Source organism: Coffea arabica, chromosome 11c (assembly GCF_036785885.1).
Source record: "Coffea arabica cultivar ET-39 chromosome 11c, Coffea Arabica ET-39 HiFi, whole genome shotgun sequence".
NCBI lineage: Eukaryota > Viridiplantae > Streptophyta > Magnoliopsida > Gentianales > Rubiaceae > Coffea > Coffea arabica.
Genome location: NC_092330.1, coordinates 39926916 through 39948230, shown reverse-complemented (window position 1 = coordinate 39948230; position 21315 = coordinate 39926916). Strand labels below are relative to the sequence as shown.

At 41.5% G+C, this 21315-nt stretch overlaps 2 protein-coding genes across 4 annotated transcripts; both read right to left on the bottom strand.

The window, feature by feature from the left end:
* Positions 1-987: 987 nt before the first annotated feature.
* Positions 988-10202, bottom strand: LOC113715335 (uncharacterized). 3 transcript variants are annotated; one of them, XR_011823079.1, is made up of 17 exons: positions 9579-10202; positions 7746-8815; positions 7487-7662; positions 7034-7233; positions 6746-6814; positions 6466-6538; positions 5925-6081; positions 5521-5812; positions 5308-5422; positions 5015-5178; positions 4610-4684; positions 4297-4477; positions 4053-4159; positions 3575-3639; positions 3104-3154; positions 2981-3009; positions 1321-1404 (listed from the first exon to the last, which is right to left on the bottom strand). XR_011823079.1 is itself a non-coding variant. In XM_072070870.1 (13 exons), exons 1-13 carry the CDS (start codon positions 10053-10055, stop codon positions 4152-4154), a joined length of 3057 nt encoding a protein of 1018 aa, XP_071926971.1. In that variant the 5' UTR covers positions 10056-10202; the 3' UTR covers positions 3938-4151. The 3 variants fall into 3 exon arrangements, 1 of the variants encoding a protein (XP_071926971.1); XR_003453940.2 differs by having other exon boundaries at positions 988-3009; XM_072070870.1 differs by lacking the exons at positions 1321-1404; positions 2981-3009; positions 3104-3154; positions 3575-3639 and having other exon boundaries at positions 3938-4159.
* Positions 10203-12778: 2576 nt separating this feature from the next.
* LOC113716327 (uncharacterized) lies at positions 12779-15678 on the bottom strand. Its single transcript, XM_027240619.2, has 3 exons — positions 15225-15678; positions 15009-15090; positions 12779-13201 (listed from the first exon to the last, which is right to left on the bottom strand). Exons 1-3 carry the CDS (start codon positions 15342-15344, stop codon positions 13032-13034), a joined length of 372 nt encoding a protein of 123 aa, XP_027096420.1. The 5' UTR covers positions 15345-15678; the 3' UTR covers positions 12779-13031.
* Between the last annotated feature and the right edge of the window lie 5637 nt (positions 15679-21315).

Here is a 21315-nt window from a genome sequence, read left to right as displayed (position 1 = left end):
AACAATAGAGGTCCTCTCAGGCGTTACAAGTTCCACTTCTAATTCAGCACACAAAGTGGTAACGACAACCCCAAATGTTGAAGACCGACCCAAAAATCAGTAAACTAGCTCAGCCCCGTTAGTATCAACAATTCATGCCACTCCATGTGATGACAAGTTCAATACACACCAACCACACACATATTGCTAAAATCTTTGCATGAGGCCCCTCAAACATCTTCCTCAGACGAAACAAAGGGAACAAGACAAATAGTGAGGACGAAAGACTTCGGAAAGACAGATCAAGAGTGCATAACCGACCCATTCTAATTAGTCAACAGGTTCTTGTGACACCTGACACGGGGTGCATCCAGAACACTTAGCCAGTAAATGCCATCCATACAAGTATAAGAAAGCAAGACCATATTAACAAAGCCCAGTTCAATACCAACCACAGCAGGGACGAGTAGGAGCAGCTCTAAATAGTGTTCAGGTTATAGCTGAAATAGAAGCGGCATGTGATGAAAACCTTTTAACTCTGGTAAATGTGCGTAAAAATTATTGTAACCACCAGATGGTAAGTTACAAATACCATTTTATACTAGTTAGTTAATGATATGCAAGTGACCATTTACCTTTCCTCGCTTCTCAATAACACACTCACCAGGGGACGATGATACCCTGGGCAAATTGACAAGGGCAAATGCTTGCAGAACATGATACTCAAAACCTAAATCTTGCATGGAGAAGATGCTCGATCAAAACCTAGCTTAAACAGGTATTAATTACATTGAATAAATGCAATACCTTGATCACTCGTTGATGCCGAGTTTGCCAACATGCTGACAAAAACACTTTAAAACTATATGTACTTTACTTTTTCGTAATGTACCAATTTTAAAACTCTAAATACACCAACAAAACATCTACAATTTTTCTATAAAACAACGCATGGAACTCCTGCTGACTTCACGTTACTAGGCAATGCACAACAGTATTTCCCGACCATACCAATCTCTCACCAGCAAAGGCAAAAGAATATCACATTACTTGCCATAGCAATTCATGCATTCTTACAAATTTCTGCACCTAAAAGTTGAAGGTCAGAGGGAAGAGGGAGGAAGTGCCAGAAGACAAAATTGTACATTTTTTATTCACACCAGATGAACTCAGCTGAGACTTCCTTTATTTCTTACTGCAATCAAAAACTATCGTAAGCCGCCAAAAATAATCTCAAGAGCAAACAGCCAGCAAACTGAAAAGAGACCCAGCTGGTATGTTCTGTTTATTCTGTCCATGTCGTCTGTGCTTAACTTGTGTTTCCTTGCAAAAAGCTTCCTCTTTGAGTTATCAATATCCAGATGTAGAAAAGAAGCAACCAATACTCCTAAACTCCATCCTTGACAAATTCATACAAGTTGTGATCTATTTCATATCAGTTGAAATCTAAGATCAGTTCCTAAAATGCATTACAACCTGACAACTCCCGTCATTCTCTTCTTCATTTAAAAAAAGGCTAATTGTACTAAAGGAATGTTGCATTTCACTGACCATATTAAGTATTACTCAAAGGCAAGAAACACCAGAGTAGCCACTGTAGTACCTCGTCTACAACAAATACATGGGTATTCACTTTTTCGGTTCTCAACCTCATTTTCTAGAATAAAAAGGTTGATAATATTATCCCATGTAACCTCATCCCCGGAAAACTATCAAGCTAAAAACAATTAGATATAACATGGAGGACTCAACCCTCAGTATGTCTGCCGCTCTGAAATTCACTAGACCCACAATTAATTGAACTTACCAAGAACACATTTGTCAAATTTAAGATTTCCATACCATATCAAGATCCGTCATGCATGCTGATACCCGTGGGTTATCTAGTACTCGGGAGAAAAGGAAGCTCAACCAAAAAAAGTACAAATATACTTGGAAGTGGATGCCAAGAATCCCACTACAAAATGTTTTAGTAGTTCCACTAATATACTGCTCTTATCTTAAAAGCTCAAACTCCACTAAGGTCACCAAAATGACTGTTATGGAACAAATGTATGCCAAATCTGAGGCTGCAAGCTTATGCACTGAAAGCCAAGTAACCAGAAAAAATATTTTGTTGCTAAAAGATTATCTAAAAACCAGTTCAGTTCATAGACTAAGCGATTTGTTCTTTGATGCAGTAATTATTTTTTTGAAAAATATGATAACACCTGTTAGTAAATGATCATCTCATTGGTTTTCACATGTAATCAGGCTTCGATCACCTAGGCTTAATAGGCACATGTAAAGTGCCCAATATACACCCTTATTGGCTTCTTTTTTAATCCAAGCCTATTTCCATTCCTTGCAAGGCTACTCTGTTACTCCTACCAACCCACACTACTCCCTCTGATCTACCTAATTTTTTGCCGACTATCATATCTTGGATAATGTACATCCTATGCTACATTCACATCAAGTCAGACTTGTATGCTTGCTCAGGAAGATTTCACGCATGTCTCTCTAATATGCTTGATACAAGGTTATTAGAAATTTCTTGCAAGTCATAAGCATTACAAATCGCTCAATTGAAAAAACTTGCACATTATGCCTTAATATAATTGATTTAAAAAGGATTTATAACAATTAGACGTCGAAATTCCCATGACCTAATTCTTTCCCCTCAAGGATGTACTTTCAGCCTAATGACAGCTCCAGGTCTACATTTATCCCACCATAATACCCCATAAACATGAAAAGTAAAAAAAATTCCATCTATAAAAAGCAGATTCAAAGAAAAATTCCCATTCTGCTCAGGTGCCAGAGACCAAGGCAAAGGAAAGTATCAAAATATAGATTAAGAGGAGCTTACTATCAGAAATAGCTTGCTAAACAGCATAAATCTACAAAAAATTCACACATGTACAGGTTGGAGGAGTTAAAAACATAGTTGGAACCAGAAATAGCTTGACATCAGAAACCAACTAATGACAAAGGAGATGAAAAATAAGAATATACTTACAGGATATCAGCAATCACAAACGCCATAACCTACAAAAACAACTAATCATATTACTCAACTATTTCCCAGAAATTAGATCTGCTAAATGAGATAACTGCACCAATTTCAGATTTGGACACACACCTAAAAAAATCCACCTGGAACAGCATCCAATAATCTCCAAAGCATATATTCCTCCAGAATGGCCAAATCATAGATCAGAAGTAATGCAACCTCATTAGAATGGGGACCATCAAAGAAACAAAAATTACACACACAATCACAGAGATCTCAGCAAAGGATAAATTTCATGCCAAAACAAATCAGTTTACAGCATGCACCAAACAATAATGCTTCAAAACAACTTTCAGTAAGAATGGGAACCATAGATTTTTCAAAATCACTTCTATGTATACCCAACCACTAAGAAAGTTCTACACGCTACATGTAATCAAAAGAAAAGCCAAGACACACAAGTTCACATGACAAAATGATTCGCTTGAAATGGCTTTAAATGAACGTCAGTGATAAGCCAAATCTGACATCAAAGAAATATATGCAAAAGCATAGATTCATCCGTCTCACAATAAACACCTAGCAAACAAACCAAAATACCTTCTCCAGGTTGACTTTTAAGCATCTAAAGCACTGAACGGTTGCCTCATAGCAGAGATGGTACCCTGAATGAGAAATTTAATTAGACACCAGGACCCATATATTATCGCAAAAAGCAAAAACAGTGGCAACAAAACAAGAAGAGGACCATAAGCTAATGCGAGTATCCCTTATAAACCAATCATCAGCAATTAAAAAGGAAAAAAGAAAATGAAGGGGGAAAAATTAAGATAAAGAGAATAATACAAATTTCCAAAGTTAAGTTTTTATTTACAAAGAATTATTTCTGCCAACAAATCTAATTTTCGGGAGCACATTAAAGCCTGAGAGTTGAGTTACTGGAACCATATCTGGAATACAATATGAGGAAAATCTAAAAAATAGAAAGTAATTGAAAATATTCTACTGAAGAGTTTCTTAATGGTCAACATTAAGATCGAGTACAAAAGGTAAATACGCCTTTGGCGAGTTATCTTACAATAGAAACAGAAAACACTCCACTGACAGAAGCGCCAAGTACGAGCTCTCTTCCAATCAAACATCACCACAATTGCGTTCAACATGCCGAGCACCGTTTCTAAAGCTCTTATAGCCAGCACAAAGAAGACAGACATTAATGCCCAATGATTAGAGAACAATATATAAATGCAGTCATATGATATTCAAATATCAAGCCCAACAGCATTTCGGTAGTCACAAATCAGCATCAATATTTCACTTGCCAGTGATGAATGGATGGCTCAATGCTTGTGATACAGTGATTCTTTTATCAGGATCCAACATGAATATCTTATCAAGAAGATCTTTAAAGTTGGCTAACATCTTTGGATCCTCACCCAGACAACCCACAATCAAAGTTCCAAAATCTTTTGGCTTAACATTAAGGATCAGCCTCTTTACAGCCTGACAGAATAGAATATATATATATATAAGTTTATTAGAAAAAACAGACAAGAACAAGAAATGCAAGTAATACAAAGCATATAATCACAAATAGAAAACCCTAAAGGATCACACAACCAAATTGATGATTACCTTCTTTGTGACAGGGTCCTCCTCAGTGGCAAGAAAATTCAGCCCCTGATCAAAGTGCTTGTCCTTAAATCCACCCTGTAGCAACAAAATAGGAAAAAAGCGATCAGTAAAAAAAAAAATTGAGAACAAATAAAACTTCACTAAATTCTTCTGGAAAAAGAGACCAATTCTTAAAGCTAAAAGAGTGAGAAAGGAAGCATACATATCAAAAGAAAATATGGTAAAGGAATTATATTTGAAAGATACAAGCCACAGAATAAACTCTCAACTCCTCATTTCTGTTGTGTAAAAATTAGGTATCCATGTAACATCTCAAACACTATAAGAGAGTTGCAAGAGCCCTAAATTCAGGATTTAAAATGTTAAGAGGAAAAACAAACAAACACCTATAAAGCTGTCTCTCACCTTACGAACCATCCTCTTTGGAAATGCGCCCTTAAGCTCCATATGAAGGCGAAGCATGTCATTATTTGTAGGACCAGGAAAAAGAACTTTTCCAGTGTAAATCTCAAATAAACAGCAACCGACTGACCACATATCCATGGGATGATCATATGGCAGACCCAGAACTAAGAAGAATCAAAAAATAAAAGCTTAAATACCTTAATGTAATAGAACTCAGCTTGCAGTAAAATAACTGATGTTGATCAGGCAATCAAGTCATTTTTAGAAAGCAAATGACAAAGAAACAGACTTACTTATTTCTGGGGCACGATAAAATCGACTCACAAGATATGGAGTAATTTCATTTTTACCAGCAAACATGGCATTGCCAAAGTCACAAAGCTTCAATACATTTTTTGCTTCATTCACCTTAGGAAACAACAAAAAGAATAAATAGGTTAGTGTCAGAAAGAAGACCAGGGTAAGGAGGTATAGAAGGGAAAGATATTGAAGATAATTGAGTTTACCAGCATATTATCAGGCTTAATATCACAATGAAGTACACCACAATTCTTTAGATGTTTCAGTGCAATGAAGAGCTGCTTTGCATATGCCCTTACAGCAGTTAATTTAAGCCCAATATTACGACCAAACTTCCTCAAAACCTCACGAAGATTCATATGAAGAGATTCAAAAACTAAACAGAGATGATTCCGATACTTAAAGCTGGAAACAAAACGAACACAATGGCGTTTGTTCTCAGGGTCAGCACCAGCCAACTTTTTTAATATGACCAGTTCATCCATGCCAGCCTTCAACCTAACAGCGCAACAGAAGAAGAAGAATCAGTTCTGACAGACAAAGGACTAAAAGATGCATTATTAAACAGCTAAAGTCAGAAACTAAAGCAAGGAAAAGTTTAATTACTCACATGGTCTCATTATTGCGAATGATTTTTATCGCTACTTCTTCAGGATCACCAGATTTGGCCTTAAGATCCCTAGCACGAACTACTGTAGAGAAGACACCTTTGCCATGTGCAGCAATGATTTCATATCGACCATCAAGTAATTCTCCAAACCGATAGCCTGCAAAGAAAAAGGAACAATCAAGATTAGCAAATTAATATTGAACTGGACACCCCTCAAAAGGGATAATTAAGAGGATCAGATTCACCTAATCAATAGACAGTCCAGAAGAACTAAAAAGACGAGCAGATTCACTCGTCGTACCAGACACTCCAAAAAGGAACAAACAGGAAACTCATCACTTCTTTATCTAAATGTACCTCTTGTTAAAGCACAAAATGAAAATTAAGAATTAAACTTGACGTTCAAGCAGTAAAAAGATTAGAAAGAAAAAAAAAACTTCAGAAATTACTTTATCAAGTGAACAGTTAGTTAATATCACAACTTAGCTCCAAAAAGAAATTAGTCCTTGTGATAGAATAAATATAGATTTCAGACACTTACTATAGTACCCTTCTGCATCATCCCAATTGTCATGTAGGCCACTCCTTTCAATTGCTAAACCATCTCCCTTACCCTGAGGAAAATTTTTGAAAGCTAATCAATAAGTACAAGCAAATAAAATGAAAGAATAAGAAGTTATCAATCCACAATAAAACATGAATTTAGGCCACCACAAAAATACAGGAAAGGACAGTATAAACCAAAACGTTAGCCAGCTTAAGAACAAACAAGAAGCGATGAATTTATTAGTTGCAAAAGACAGTGGCAGATTAAGGCTTACCGTTTTACGAACACCAGCAGGAGACTCTCCAAATATATCATCAGTGAACATATCATTAGATCTTTCACTCTGCAAGGTTATATAATTCAGGCACAAACAGCAAAGGTTTAGCCAATTGTGAGAGAATAAATTAGACAAATTTTGAAAAAAAATTCTGAAAAAATAAATTAAAAAAACGAGCAAACAACTTGGAGACACATATAGCTGACAATGGGGACATTGAGCAGCTAGGGGAAACAATGCAGTCCAAGACACATATCTCCAGCTGCCTACGAAATTTCAACCCACCTTTGGAGTACCGGCTCCGAGTCCACCAGTATCAGAAGGCTTCTCAATAGTAGAAACCCCATTTGGTGGAGGGGATTTTCCAACAGAAAAGGATGGGTCAGCAACATAGTCATCTTGGCCCTCATTACGAAGATCATTAGATTCGAGAGCAACACTAACAGATGGTACCATCACTAATGGCTGTTCTCCTTGCTCTTTTACTGTTCCAAAGAAACAAATTTTTTTCAGGAGAATAGTAGATAAAAAGATAAGGCATATGCCCATGGAAAGTCAATATGAGAAAAAAAAAATCGAACGTCTATCACATAAAAGCTCGCTCCAAGGAAAAAAATCAAGCCATGAAAAATAGGTATTCAAGAAACCAATGCTGCTGCACTCTGAAGGAATCAAGTACAAAAAATATCATACAAAGACAACCTATTAATACAAATAAGGCAAAAGAAATACTATTACCTGTGTTTTCTATTTTAGCTTCGGAGTGCTGCTGTGATTTCTGACTTCTATGTTTTTCTAGTATAGCTTCCCTTCGCCTCCTACTTTCCTCTTTAATTCTTTCAAGGTCATCTTCTTCCTGTTCTGCTAGTCGCAACACAATTTTTTCTTGGTATTCTTCTTGTTCCTTTTCATCTCTGTGATCAAAAAAATCAACATTAGATGGAAGGAGGAAAAGGATGCTGATCATATTCAATATACTGATTGAGCAACAAGTTACCTTCCAGACTTGTCATTTTCCCTTCCAGCCATATTCTTCTTAGAACCATCAATTTTTCCAGTATCACTTACACTTATCCTATCCTTGTGACTGGCTTCATCGTGCCTCCTATGCCTGTAATCATCAATCCTATCTTGCTCACCATAGCCATCATCAGTGTGATTGTGTTTAGAGTTCCTAAAGGACCTTTGACTATCTCTATCCCTATCTCGGTCCCTATTTCTATCTCGGCTGCTCCCTCTATCCCGCTCCCTCCTCCTTTCCCTCTCCTTCTCCCTCTCCCAGTCCCTGTGCCTCTCTCTCTCCTTTTCCCTCTCCCTCTCTTTCTCCCGCTCCCTAGCCCTTTCCCTCTCCTGCTCCTTCTCCCTTGTCCTCTCTCGCTCTCTGTCTCTTGTCCTGTCTCTGTCCACATCCCGGCTGCCCTCTCTATCCCTGTCCCGCATTTCTCGACTATGATGCCTTGTTGACCGACTACTGTGTCTGCTGTAACTCCTTTGTTCATACCTAAATGATTCTCTGCTGGCAGGTTGGTAATCCCTGCTGGATTCATGCTCCTCATCTGAATCACTCCTATTCTTTCTTCTTGAATAATCGTTATACGTTTTTGGTGTATTGAGTAAAGAACCCTCTCGGAAAATGCTTTGCGACCTAGACCTTCCTCGAGACTGATCACGTGACTTTGGACAGCTCCCACTTCGAACCCTTTCACAGTGTCTGTCCCGTGACGGTGACCTTGAGAAATCCCTTTTTTGCCCACCTTCACCTAACAATTCATTAGTCTCCCTCAAAATACTTTCTTCATTAGAGTAGTCATTTCTCCAACTATGTTCTTCAACAGTTAACTCATCCTTACGGTATTCATGCACAAACTCACCATTAGAAATATGTTCAGTTCTGGAAGTTCTTTTCTGACCCAAATCATTATATTTCTTCCTTGCAAAACATCCATCATCTTCCCCATCAATCCTAAAATCACTTGATGCCGCCATCTTTCCATCCTCTTCATTCATACCTTCTTCAGAAGGCAAACAACAGGTATGATTCTTCCCCTCTTGATATACATCCACCTTCTGCAGAACACAACCAAAGTAGCTGGTTAACCACACAAACCTCAAATCTACTATGTCCAAGCAAAACAAAGTTAACAAAGTATGCCCCCACAAATAAATAAATAAATAACCATAAAATTTGTTCTTACAAATCCACTGAAAGCCATCTGTCTTCAGAATCTCCTATAGAACTTTTGACTGGGAAAAATGTAAAACCGGAGTGCACAGCTCCAGATGGAATTCAAATTCTCATGTCCGTTTGGTGGAAAACATGTACTAAAATTTCACGACAAAACCGATGACTCCACTAGCAATTGCAGAAAACAATTAGTAAAATCTTTAATTAGATATGATTAAAATATCAAATTAAAACACATTAAATAACTTCCTGTTTAATTGCTGAGAAATCTTGATACCAGGAGTAAAAAAAATCCTAATTATATGCCTGTTACATAAATAAAGATATAAATCCAGCATTTAAAGTGGGTAAATTGGGTTCTAGTAAAAAAGGGTCAAAGGCACAATGTAAGCATACTTCATATTTAAGTTCAGCAGGAGAAACACAAGGAAGCGAAAACCTTGGAAGCATACTACACTGACCTCGCCAAAGACACAAAAGCTGATATTCCGGACGAGTAAACAAACTTTCAATTTCCATATGGGAAGGTTTCCATTAATTTTCTCCGCAACCAAACAGCTTAATTTCTAAACTTTACAAACAGAAATGAAACTCTCCCAAGAAAAATAACAAAATAAATAAAAAGCAAGGGGTATCTGAACACACCATGTGAGAATTGTCAGAATGGCCCCCGTGAACAGCCCCAATCTCTCCAGACTCCACATCAGAACCACGCTCTTTCTCCTTTTTCACCTCATCTCCATCGATACGAGAACCACCACCACCACACTCACCCTCATCAACAATCTCTCCTTCTTCCATATCATAATCAATCCCCAAAACTGAACCAGAAATAACAGCCGCACTAGTTGTGCCACCAGTTGCAGCATCAACCACCGCATTCTCATTACTCTTCCGTTCCTCTTCTAGATTCTCTTCCATCTCGATTTCAGCTTCAGCTGTTGCGTCCTCCACTCTCTCCTCCTTCTTGCTGCGGTGGTGATGGTGGTGGCGATGATGCCGGTGATGTTTATGGTGGCGGTGCTTCCGCCGTTTCAAAGGTGCTTCGGCGTCGTTGTTCTCGTCGTCAGAAGGAGACCGGCGGTGCTTGCGACGCGTGGGTTCATTGGAGCCGCTCGCCATTAGCTGAAATTCGAAACGATGCGACTTCAGTTAAACACTAAATTGGAAATCAGACGAAATTTCCAGTTTTTAGGGTTAGGGTTTGGGGGAGTTGAAGAAGAAGAACAAGGGAATTTGGATTCTAAGGCTACTTGGTTAGATCCGCGTATGATAATTAGGATTATGCGAATAAGATAAACTGGGCTCTGGTTTACTATATAGGTACTCAAACTAAAGACTGAATATCATAAAACTCCCCAGCTTTTAGCATAATTACGAAATTCCTCTTTCTTTTACTCATTTATTTTTTGTTTTCCTTTTTTGGGAAATGATTCTAGTCAAACAGAAATTAGAAGCCGATAAAGGAATTTTTTATTTAGTGCCTCAAAGTGGATTTAAGTCAGCTCGCAGATTTGATTTATTTGCCAAAATCTAGAGTTTATTTAAAGTAGTGAAAAGGTTACAAACATGAACCTTTTGGAGATTTTTCGTTTTTGTGCAATAAATAAATATAATTGTCCTTATATGTTAATTAGACCCACTCCAAAAGTTTGCAAAATCACTTATTGATAATTTAATTCTGCATTTAAAATTAATAAATTCAATTTTTAAAATATTCAAAAGAATTTAATAACCAAAGTTAAAAACATCTGAATTCATTAAGTGACACTAATTTTTTTAGACAAAATTTGCTCCAAAAAAAATGGATAAATTATGCACTTATCACTTAATATAATATACAATCAAATATATCAAATTTAATATTTAACAATTTATTGACTTAATGGAATCAGATTTTAGACAACAACTTATCGCTTAATATGATATACACTCGAATGTATCAAATTTAGTACTAAACAATTCACTATTTTTATGGATTTAGATTTCAATTTTATCAAACACACCCTTAATTTGCTTTGGTGGATACATGATTTGCTAACAACACTGTAATCAGTGGAATAATTTTCTAACATCTCCATTAATAAACAACTTCATTAAAGAAAATCCTCCATCAAATATTATTGCCTGAATTTTTTGGTGGTAATAGGTAATAGGTAACTTCTCTTTGGTTACTCAATGACTTTGCTTATTTAACCAACAAACGCTGACGCCTATGTAGAAGTCCCAAAAAAAAAAAGGATGTTAAAAGACACATAGGGCATTGCATTGGACTGCCAAAGCAAGAAGGGTAAAAAAAAAAAAACAGCTTGAAACATTCAACCCAATCCTGGAAATCCTCATGCCACATTGCTCACTACGCCAAAAGGTTATATGAGTTCAAATCAAAAGCGAAATGAATGTAGACGAATCCAACTCGAACCTGTCATGCGCATGTATGTTAACAACCTATTGAGGTCAAGGAAATTGAATGCTAAAAGAAAGAAAAAGCCAAAGAGCGGGGAAGTAGTCTAAACCAATGTACAAATGTTACTAAATCTTAGCATGTACATTTCCAATCCTACTTCTTCTTTCGATTTTCCTTCCCTCATCTTTTTCAGACAAATCCATTAGGTTCCCCCCCGGAGTCTTCCTGTTCTCCCAGAATCGGTCTCTTGTCTAAAATTAACATCTGGTGGTGCCCTTTTTCGTTAGGTTCATGACTGACATTTTTTTTTCCCACCCAAACCAGGAGAAATTGAAACTAGGCATGTTGAGCTATGGCATGAGGGTCCGGGACATGGGTTGGTGCTGGCTCTTGTTCTGTATGTCCATCACTGCCACTGCTTAATCCCTCTATTTCCAGAATCTCGACTCTTCTTTTCATCTTCTTCCTTATCTTTATTGCTATATCCGCTGGAACGAATCTCCCACACACGATTACCCTTGAATGTTGCTTCTCTATCGAGTGTGTCTCAATTTCTTCATGCATCAAAGGGAAAAAAAAAAAAAAAAAAGATATGTTATTGACTGAAGTAATTACGCAAAATAACAGAGCAGAAAACATAGGAAAAAATGCCCGGCAGACCTTTCATCCTGAGAATTATTCTCCTCATTTTTCTGCAGCATCCATTGCAGTCTAAACTAATCTTCATCACCATGCAACAAACCTGAAAATCACGACAAGCAATGCGAAGTCTTGGTTATTCCTCTTTCAGCATTGAAAATTCGACGAGTGACTAGCTATTAATTGCTGGCACATTTTTGTTGGTTTTCTGAAATTGACTGCTATGTCGTTGGTTCCAACAGGAAATCATAGGAATGCACAAAAGGTAAAAGGGAAAAAGGGGAAAGAAAAGGGTTGAAAAGAGAATGACAGGAATTGTAAGAGATTGTGCAGCCAGAGTACTTGCCTGTCCGGGCATGGCTTAAAGATGATGAAAAGTTGGGAGATGTCAGCTTTGTTATAAAAAGGACTATGTGAGGTTAACGATGGATGATATCTCCATGACTTGACTGGAAACGGGAAAGGTTGCTTTCTGGCCTGCTGAAGCATCTAATTCCATTCCCCTTTGGAAGTTGGAACCTAAGGGAAGGGGAGGAGGAAACTGATGGTTTTGGTTAACTTCCTCAACTTGTCATCCCTTAATTGATTCAAAATTCTTGATCCGGTTGAAGCAAGCATCACCCATTTCTTTAATGGTTTGCATCATTTCATACATCATTTGGAAACCATCTTTTTATTGTCAAGAAGGTTGATGATCTAATGCCTATTTCCCTAAAGGTTCAAGCATGTAAAATCACACAAGTCTTAATCACATTATTATTATTGGGCAAGCATGGAAGTGGGAAAATCAACAGCTAAGTAGAAAAAACAAATCCAAGCCTTCCAATCAAATTTTCAAGATTTTCCGAATTCTTCTCCTACTAAAATATACAACTAATTTTGCTGTTATTCAAGGCATCCGTGTCAGCAAATCTACTTAAGTATGAATTACACACTCTTGCTAGTAAACAAGGAGAAAAAAAAACTATTAATATGTGCTAATTAATTTCCAAGACACTTTTTTGCTTTGTTATGTTTCTTGAATCTATTATATTCCGGGGAATTAATGAATATCAGCGGCATGTGGAGAAACTTAGGCGCATGAGCAATATGGCTAGTTTGCTGAGCCGAGCAACTTGGGGGCGCGGTGCAGAAGCTCCTCCCCTATCCGCTTCCGTGGGAAGCCTGCAAGTGACCGTCACCTTTTTTTCCAGCACGCTGACGACCACAGAATCTGTCTCTCCTGAAATTTACAGCATTATCGTGTCAGGTATTGCCTGGTGGATGAGTAACATATAGCCATCTTTACATCTAGAGTAAAGTCCAAAACTTCATCAATTGTGACATGAGTAAAATTGCAATATAATAATTATTTGGCATAAATCTCACTATCCAAACACATTTATTATATAATAATAATCAATGGCTCCTTGAACTATTCATCACTATAAAAGCCTTTAATCTTTGTGAGATGGGACGTAGGGATTAAACTTTGTCTTCCATGGCTTTATCACTAACATGTGGCTTCTTTTAATCCATATAGATATGTATCCATTTAGTCTGATAATGATTTAGTTTCCGTCGATTTTTCAATGGTTCAGTTGGATCTCCCTTAACATATGTTAGAGTAGGAGTAGAAATAGAGTAAATGTTACCGATTAATTAAAAAAATACACACACACACACACACACATTTATGTTATTGTATTCGCAAGACTATTCACAATGGTTCAGTTGGATCCCCACTCTAGAATATACTACTGTTAGAATATACTACTGTTAGAATAAGAGCAGAGTAGACGTTACCAATTGATAAAAAAAAAAAAAAAAAAGCAAAAAAAGCACGCACACATACACACATTTATGTTATTGTATTCACAAGATGATTAAAAATTAGCTATATTGATTTTCACTTGTGCTATTGAAGCGCATCTTTTATGTTCTTCTGTACAATTTACAGTGGTAAAACAACAAGAACATCAACATCAATTGTTAAAATCACCGACCATGGGCAAGGGCTACATGGCTAAATGGCAATATGAGACCATTATTGATATACTGGAAAGATGCTAGCCTTCACCATTATTGATAATCTTGACCACCTAGCCACATTAGAGCTATCAATAACAAAAGGGTGAGGTTCCTGAGTTCATCTTTCTTTCTCTCTCTCTCCCCCACAACCCCCCTCTCTTCTCAATCATATTTCCTGGACGAAAGGTCTTTGTTAACGGGACACGTTAAATCCCTTTCACTTTTGAGAAAAACCCAAAATAGAATGGTACAATTGATAAAAAGTAAAGCTGCAGAATGCAACCATTCCCACCGCGAGGGGCCAGCTAACGTCTCTTTGGTGCACCAATGTCAACCAAATACCATACAGGAGTAACAAACAGGACTGCAGGTTAGACTATTCATATATAATTTGATTAAAATATCCTTATAGTACATTGATTGCTTCCAAGTCTCATCAAAATGTTCATTTGAGAAGGACCGAGAATAAGGAATAAAATACAACCATTCCAAGTCTCTGATTCATTCCTCGTGTGCAGCTCACCATTTTTAACACCATGTAAGAAAAGCAATTTTTTATGTGTTTTGGCGTGGCATGAAAACATGGCACACCACCCAAATGAATTTGTGAGAGTTTGTATGAAACCTTGATTGATCATCTTTTCTTAATCTCAAACTTTTGGCGATTCATGATGAAGTTATTCCCTTAACGGATACAGTCAATTACAGCCACCCCCACAAATTCCCAGAAGGCTAGAACACATAGTGACAGGTGAAGTCCAAAAAGTTCTCCAAAAGGGGACCAAAAATAATTGCACTTTGGAATCCAATGAAAAGGTCCACTGGCTTTTGGAAGAAAATCAAATGAGATACTCCAACAACAACGGTCTGCACACAAATGGCTGCCATGATTTCGCACCACAATCTAAAGTCATGATATCTACTGCTAGGATGGAGGAGACAATATGCACTGCTAAAACACTCCGGAGAAAAGCAACTCTAGTTAACAAGGTGAAACGCAGAAGGAAGAAAAGACTTGCCATTCATTTTAGACATGACTTCTGCTACTCTTTGTTGACATTTTGCACATCTAAAATCTGCCAAGAAGACGACTTCCTGAACCTGCAAATTTCAACCAAAGATGAGAGCTTCCCCGGAGTGCATCATCCCAGATATCAACTATGCTAAAGCTTGAAACTCCATAACCATCAAGAATCATATCATCAAAGATATACCAGCTAGGGAAGAGCACTCACGACAGGTATCGCTAAGGATTCAATAGAAGCAAGCGTAGGCCGAGAAATTGACATGCCCCTTGACTTCTTTCCTTGAATTGGACTGAAATTGTTCTTGTTCTGATCATCAACGAGGACCATGCTTCACTTTTTGTTGTGTTGCACTAACTTTTTCAAGAAAACACAGCAACAACATATTATCTATCCTGTCCAGCTTGGTAGGCTTGAAAGCTCATTTTCACTTTTGCCAGAAGAGACAGAGACAGAGAGTTTGGTAAAGAGTGGGAAAAGGATTTACTAACTTCACTGAGAACAAATATAGAGCAGCCCCATCCTTTATAGATGCTCCGTATGTTGTTGGAGAAGAAGGGTGCTTAATAAATAGTAGGAAGAAAAAAATTTGTTGAAACAAAGGCATCATAAAGTGGAAAAGCCATCATGCGACAGTGATGCTTTCACTCTACAAACAGCAGCCCCACAGTACCTTAAACTTTTCTCTACACGGAATCATTATTGTACCAACATTACTTAAAGGACTAAACCACCCACTTATCCAACCTTTAGTTGCGTTAATCAAATCAGGTCAAATTCTGTTTAGGTAATACTACGAGGGTTTATAGCTGGCCGCGTGTGTTAATCAATAGATTATGCTCTGCTTATGGCATTTTGTGCGTCATGATAAGTTAGGGTCAAGAAAATAGGCTTTTAAGTTCGTAGTTCATTATTTGTATTAGAAACCTATGACCGTTGGCAAATGAAATTGAAAGACAAGTTCACAGAAATGGCAAACATTTGGGTACGTGTCCCCCTCAGAAATTCCTTGCCTCCACTATTAACGCAATTTTAAGATTAGGAACATGGTTCGAAGTCTCGGCCGAGACCGAGACGACTCGGCCCCCACTGATACGATACCGTGACGAAACGATACCGAGATACTTGACTCGCCGAGAAATCGGCCGAGACGTCACCGCGACGGATTGACTCGGCCGAGTCACATCGAGTCACTCCTAGTTATCCCGAGTCAGGACGAGAAATCAGTCGAGTTACACCGTGACGGATTGACTCAGCCATTTCTTTTGCTATTTTTTATTATTTTTGTTTAGCATATTATTTTTATATTATTAACAATTTTTAGAATATTAAATACTTTAAAATTTGCGTTTCACCGAGACCACGACCGATATGTCGAGACCGATGTGCAACGTTCCGGGCCGCGACTGCGACTTTGAACCATGATTCGGAAACTATTTTAGGACACCTAATGAGGAGGTGATTTTTGGTTGGTAGCTATGCCGACCTGAATCAGTCCTCTCTGAGATGAGGTGAGGTGAGTTCTTTTGTCCGAAGTCAACCTCTTGTCCGAAGTGAATGGCGGGGCTTCTCCCCTGAGATCACTCCGACGATCAAGTTAGTGTGAGAACCAGAATAATGAGAATGAGTTAATGAACAGTGTATGCTTACTTGTTGGGAGTGTGAGTGAGGTATTTATAGAAGAGAGGTGGTCAAGACGGAAGGCTCATGCTAGCGGGACCCACTCTCTGGCATTACGGCTCTGTCTGCTGTCAGGAGGTCTGACTCTGACACTGTAGCCGCCTGGGAGTGATGACGGAGGATATGGTGCAGGTGCCATTAAGTGCCTCCCGTGCTTTTCAGATAAAGTGCTGGTCCTGGATGATGTCAGGTGGGTTGACATCATCAGCGTGCAGCCGAGGTGGATGTGCCGAGGTCACCTATACGGTGGACTAGTAATGAAGCCGAGCTCTGGGGTTGTGCTCAAGACAGGGATGAGCTCCGATGAGGGACGAGACTTGTGTTCACCTCGGACACCCGCGTGTCCGAGGTGAGCATCCTCAATAAGCCCCCCAAGCCTCGGGAGCTTCGGGCCAGGGAGGTACCGAGGCTTCTTTATGCCGAAGTCGTGAAGAGTCGGTGTCCCGAGCCTGCTCCGGAAGGTGCGGGGACGTGACACGTGGGCATGTCAGTTGAAGGGACCTGGAGAGTGAGTCGGCACGTAACCGTCACGTCGTGAAGTAGTGGAACGTTTCGTGCAGAGAGTGTCAGTTACAACGAGGACTCCAAGGAGTTGTGCGACCGGATGGCTGAGGGCCTCCAGGCTGGAAGGGACCTGGCCGAGGTCCAGGCCGAGTTCAACAAATGGCTGTCCGAAATCGACGAAGTGTTCGAGGGGGTTGAAGAGGAAGAAACTGGAGAGGATGCCGGGGGAGACGAAGCCAGAGGGGACGTCGGCAAAGAGCCTGGAGATGAAGTTCACCCCGGCGGAAAGGAGGCCGAAGAGATGGATGCCCAGGAGGGAGCCAAGACCGGGGATGCAGCCGATACGGGGGTTTAGGCTTGTAGGCTTCAAGGGGGTGGCCGAGGTGAAGTGTTTAGTAGCACTCCGACCTCGGCCTTGTAATTTTTGTAATACTTCTGTTAAATGAAAGTCTGTTTCCTCTCATCTCAGCGCTTTTTGTTTCTTGCTTTGACTTCATCCCTTGTTTTCAGCGTGCAGCCGAGGTGGATGTGCCGAGGTCACCTACACGGTGGACTAGTGATGAAGCCGAGCTCTGGGGTTGTGCTCAAGACAGGGATGAGCTCCGATGAGGGACGAGACTTGTGTTCACCTCGGACACCCGCGTGTCCGAGGTGAGCATCCTCAATAAGCCCCCTAAGCCTCGGGAGCTTCGGGCCAGGGAGGTACCGAGGCTTCCTTCTGCCGAATTCGTGAAGAGTCGGTGTCCCGAGCCTGCTCCGGAAGGTGCGGGGACGTGACACGTGGGCATGTCAGTTGAAGGGACCTGGAGAGTGAGTCGGCACGTAACCGTCACGTCGTGAAGTAGTGGAACGTTTCGTGCAGAGAGTGTCAGTTACAACGAGGACTCCAAGGAGTTGTGCGACCGGATGGCTGAGAGCCTCCAGGCTGGAAGGGACCTGGCCGAGGTCCAGGCCGAGTTCAACAAATGGCTGTCCGAAATCGACGAAGTGTTCGAGGGGGTTGAAGAGGAAGAAACTGGAGAGGATGCCGGGGGAGACGAAGCCGGAGGGGACGTCGGCAAAGAGCCTGGAGATGAAGTTCACCCCGGCGGAAAGGAGGCCGAAGAGATGGATACCCAGGAGGGAGCCAAGACCGGGGATGCAGCCGATACGGGGGTTTAGGCTTGTAGGCTTCAAGGGGGTGGCCGAGGTGAAGTGTTTAGTAGCACTCCGACCTCGGCCTTGTAATTTTTGTAATACTTCTGTTAAATGAAAGTTTGTTTCCTCTCATCTCAGCGCTTTTTGTTTCTTGCTTTGACTTCATCCCTTGTTTGTCCCCCTTATTTTTTAATAAAAGATGCTGGGCATCATATCGTTGAAAAATAACTAAATAGCTGAAGTCATAACTTGACAAGATAATTGGATGAAACAACTGAATGAAGTCACAACTTCAAGCATAATACAACCTAAGGTTCTCGGCGTGCCAAGACCTCGGCACTAATGAGCCATCTCGGTAACTCAGTTTACAATACCCCTTAGGGTCAGATTCCACAACTCGGTAGGGGCCTTCCCATTTTGGGCACAGTTTTCCTTGAGACTCAGCTCGGCTGACTGAGTTTTTTCTGAGAACCAAGTCTCCAGGGCGGAATCTACGATGTCTGACCCGGGCATTGTAATAGTGTGCCAGTGTGTTCTTATAAGAAGCTATCCGGGCGGAGGCGAGGTCCCTTCGTTCTTCGACGAGGTCGAGGTCCAGCAGCCTCTCTTCGTCGTTCACCTCGGCGGCATAGGCTGCCAGCCGAGGGATGGGGGTAAGGATTTCAGCCGGGATGACAGCCTCGGCTCCGTAGGTCAGGGAGAATGGGGTCTCTTGAGTCGCTGACCTCGGCGTGGTCCGATATGACCACAAGACACTGGGGAGTTCCTCCACCCAAGATGACCCAGCTCGGTGTAGTCGGGTCTTGAGGCCATGCAGGAGAGTCCGGTTGAAGTTTTCTGCTTGACCATTGGCCTGGGGGTGGCCTACCGAAGTGAAGTGTTGTTTGATGCCGAGGTTCTCGCACCAGGTCTTGAATGGGTTCTCGGCAAATTGTCTCCCATTGTCCGAGATGATGATCTGAGGTATGCCGAAGCGGCAGACAATGCATTTCCAAAAGAATTTCTGAATGGCCAGCCCCGAGATGGTGCGAAGTGGCTCGGCCTCGACCCACTTAGTGAAGTAGTCCACAGCCGTCACCAGGAAGGTATAGCCCCCGACCGCTTTAGGGAAAGGACCTATGATATCTGTCCCCCATTGCTCGAATGGCCAAGGTGAAGTGATGGGGACCATGAAATTTGAGGGCTGGTGATGCTCGGGTGCGTGGACTTGGCAGGAAGGACAGCCGAGAACGAGGTCCTGGGCGTCTTGCCGAAGTGATGGCCAGAAGTATCCAAGGAGCATAGTTTTCTTGGCTAACATCCTGTGGCCGACATGAGCTCCGCACAGGCCTTCGTGGATCTCGTGGAGGATATGACGTCCGGCCTCGGGAGTGACACACCTCAGCCAGGGGCCGAGATAAGAGCGTTTGTACAATTCTCCATCGCGGAGGGCGTATCGAGCAGGCTTGCGTTGTATCTTCCTCGCCTCGGCCCGGTCTTCGGGAAGGGTTCCCTGACTCAGGAAGAGGATGATCGGGGTCATCCAAGTATCTTCGGAGTGGACGGGGCAGGCCACCTCTTCCACATATCCTGGTTCATTCAGAACTTCCACTAAGACCGTCTTGTTGAGGTCAGAGAATGAAGTGGAGGCCAGCCGGGATAGGGCGTCGGCTCGCTTATTCTGGGACCGGGGGATTCTTTGGATTTCGAATGACTTGAAGTATGCGGTGAGTTGGTGAACTTTGGAGAGGTACCTTTGCATGGTCTCATCCTTAGCCTCGTATTCACCAAGAACTTGGCGCACAACGAGTTGGGAGTCACTGCGGACGTGGACTTGCTGGGCGCCGAGCCTTCGGGCCAGCTGGAGTCCAGCAATTAAGGCCTCGTACTCGGCTTCATTATTGGTGGCTGGAAAGCCAAAGCGGAGGGCGTAGGAGCACACCTCTCCCTGAGGTCCTTCCAGGAGAAGTCCGGCTCCGCTGCCTTCTCCGTTGGAGGATCCATCGACATACAATGTCCACTGGGGTGAGGAGGACACCTCGGCTAAGGCTGAGGTGGACTCCGGTCCTTCCGTGAAGGTGAGCTCAGCAAGGAAGTCAGCCAAAGCTTGAGCTTTTATGGCGGTGCGTGGCTCGTAGGACAAGTCATATTCTCCCAATTCGACAGCCCACTTGGTGAGGCGACCAGAAGCTTCGGGTCGCACCAATATTTGCCGAATGGGCTGGTCAGTCCTGACCGAGATAGGATGGGCTAAGAAATAGGGCTTCAACCGCCGAGCGGCATGGACTAGTCCCAGCACCAGTTTCTCCACCTGAGCGTATCGAGTTTCCGGCCCGCGAAAAGCTCGGCTGACGTAGTAGACCGGCACTTGGGTGCCCTCATCTCGGATGAGTACAGCGCTGACAGCCTCGTCGGCTGCAGAGAGGTAGAGGTAGAGCTTCTCCTCGGGCCGAGGTGAAGCGAGAGTGGGCAGGTGGTGCAAGTACTGCTTCAGCTGGTCGAAGGCAGACTGACACTCCTCAGTCCAGGCGAACTGATCAGACTTCTTCAGCACTTTAAAGAAGGGCAAGGCCTTCTCAGCTGATTGGGACAAGAAGCGGTTCAGTGCGGCTAGGCATCCATTCAGTCTCTGGACTTCTCGGAGGTTCCGAGGTGGGGACATATCTTGAATGGCCTTGACTTTGTCGGGGTTGGCTTCGATTCCCCGGTGGGAAACCAGATACCCCAGGAATTTTCCCGAGGTGACGCCGAAGACGCACTTCTTGGGATTCAGCTTCATCCTCGAGTCTCGCAGGACCCCGAAGACTTCCGTCAAGTCTAACAGGAAGGATGAAATGGCGAGACTTTTGACGAGGATGTCATCCACATAAGCCTCCACATTACGGCCGATCTGATTCTTGAACAGTCGGTTGATCAGCCTTTGGTAGGTCGCCCCGGCGTTCTTTAGCCCAAATGGCATGGTGGTGTAGCAATAAACACCTTGGTCGGTGTAGAACGCCGT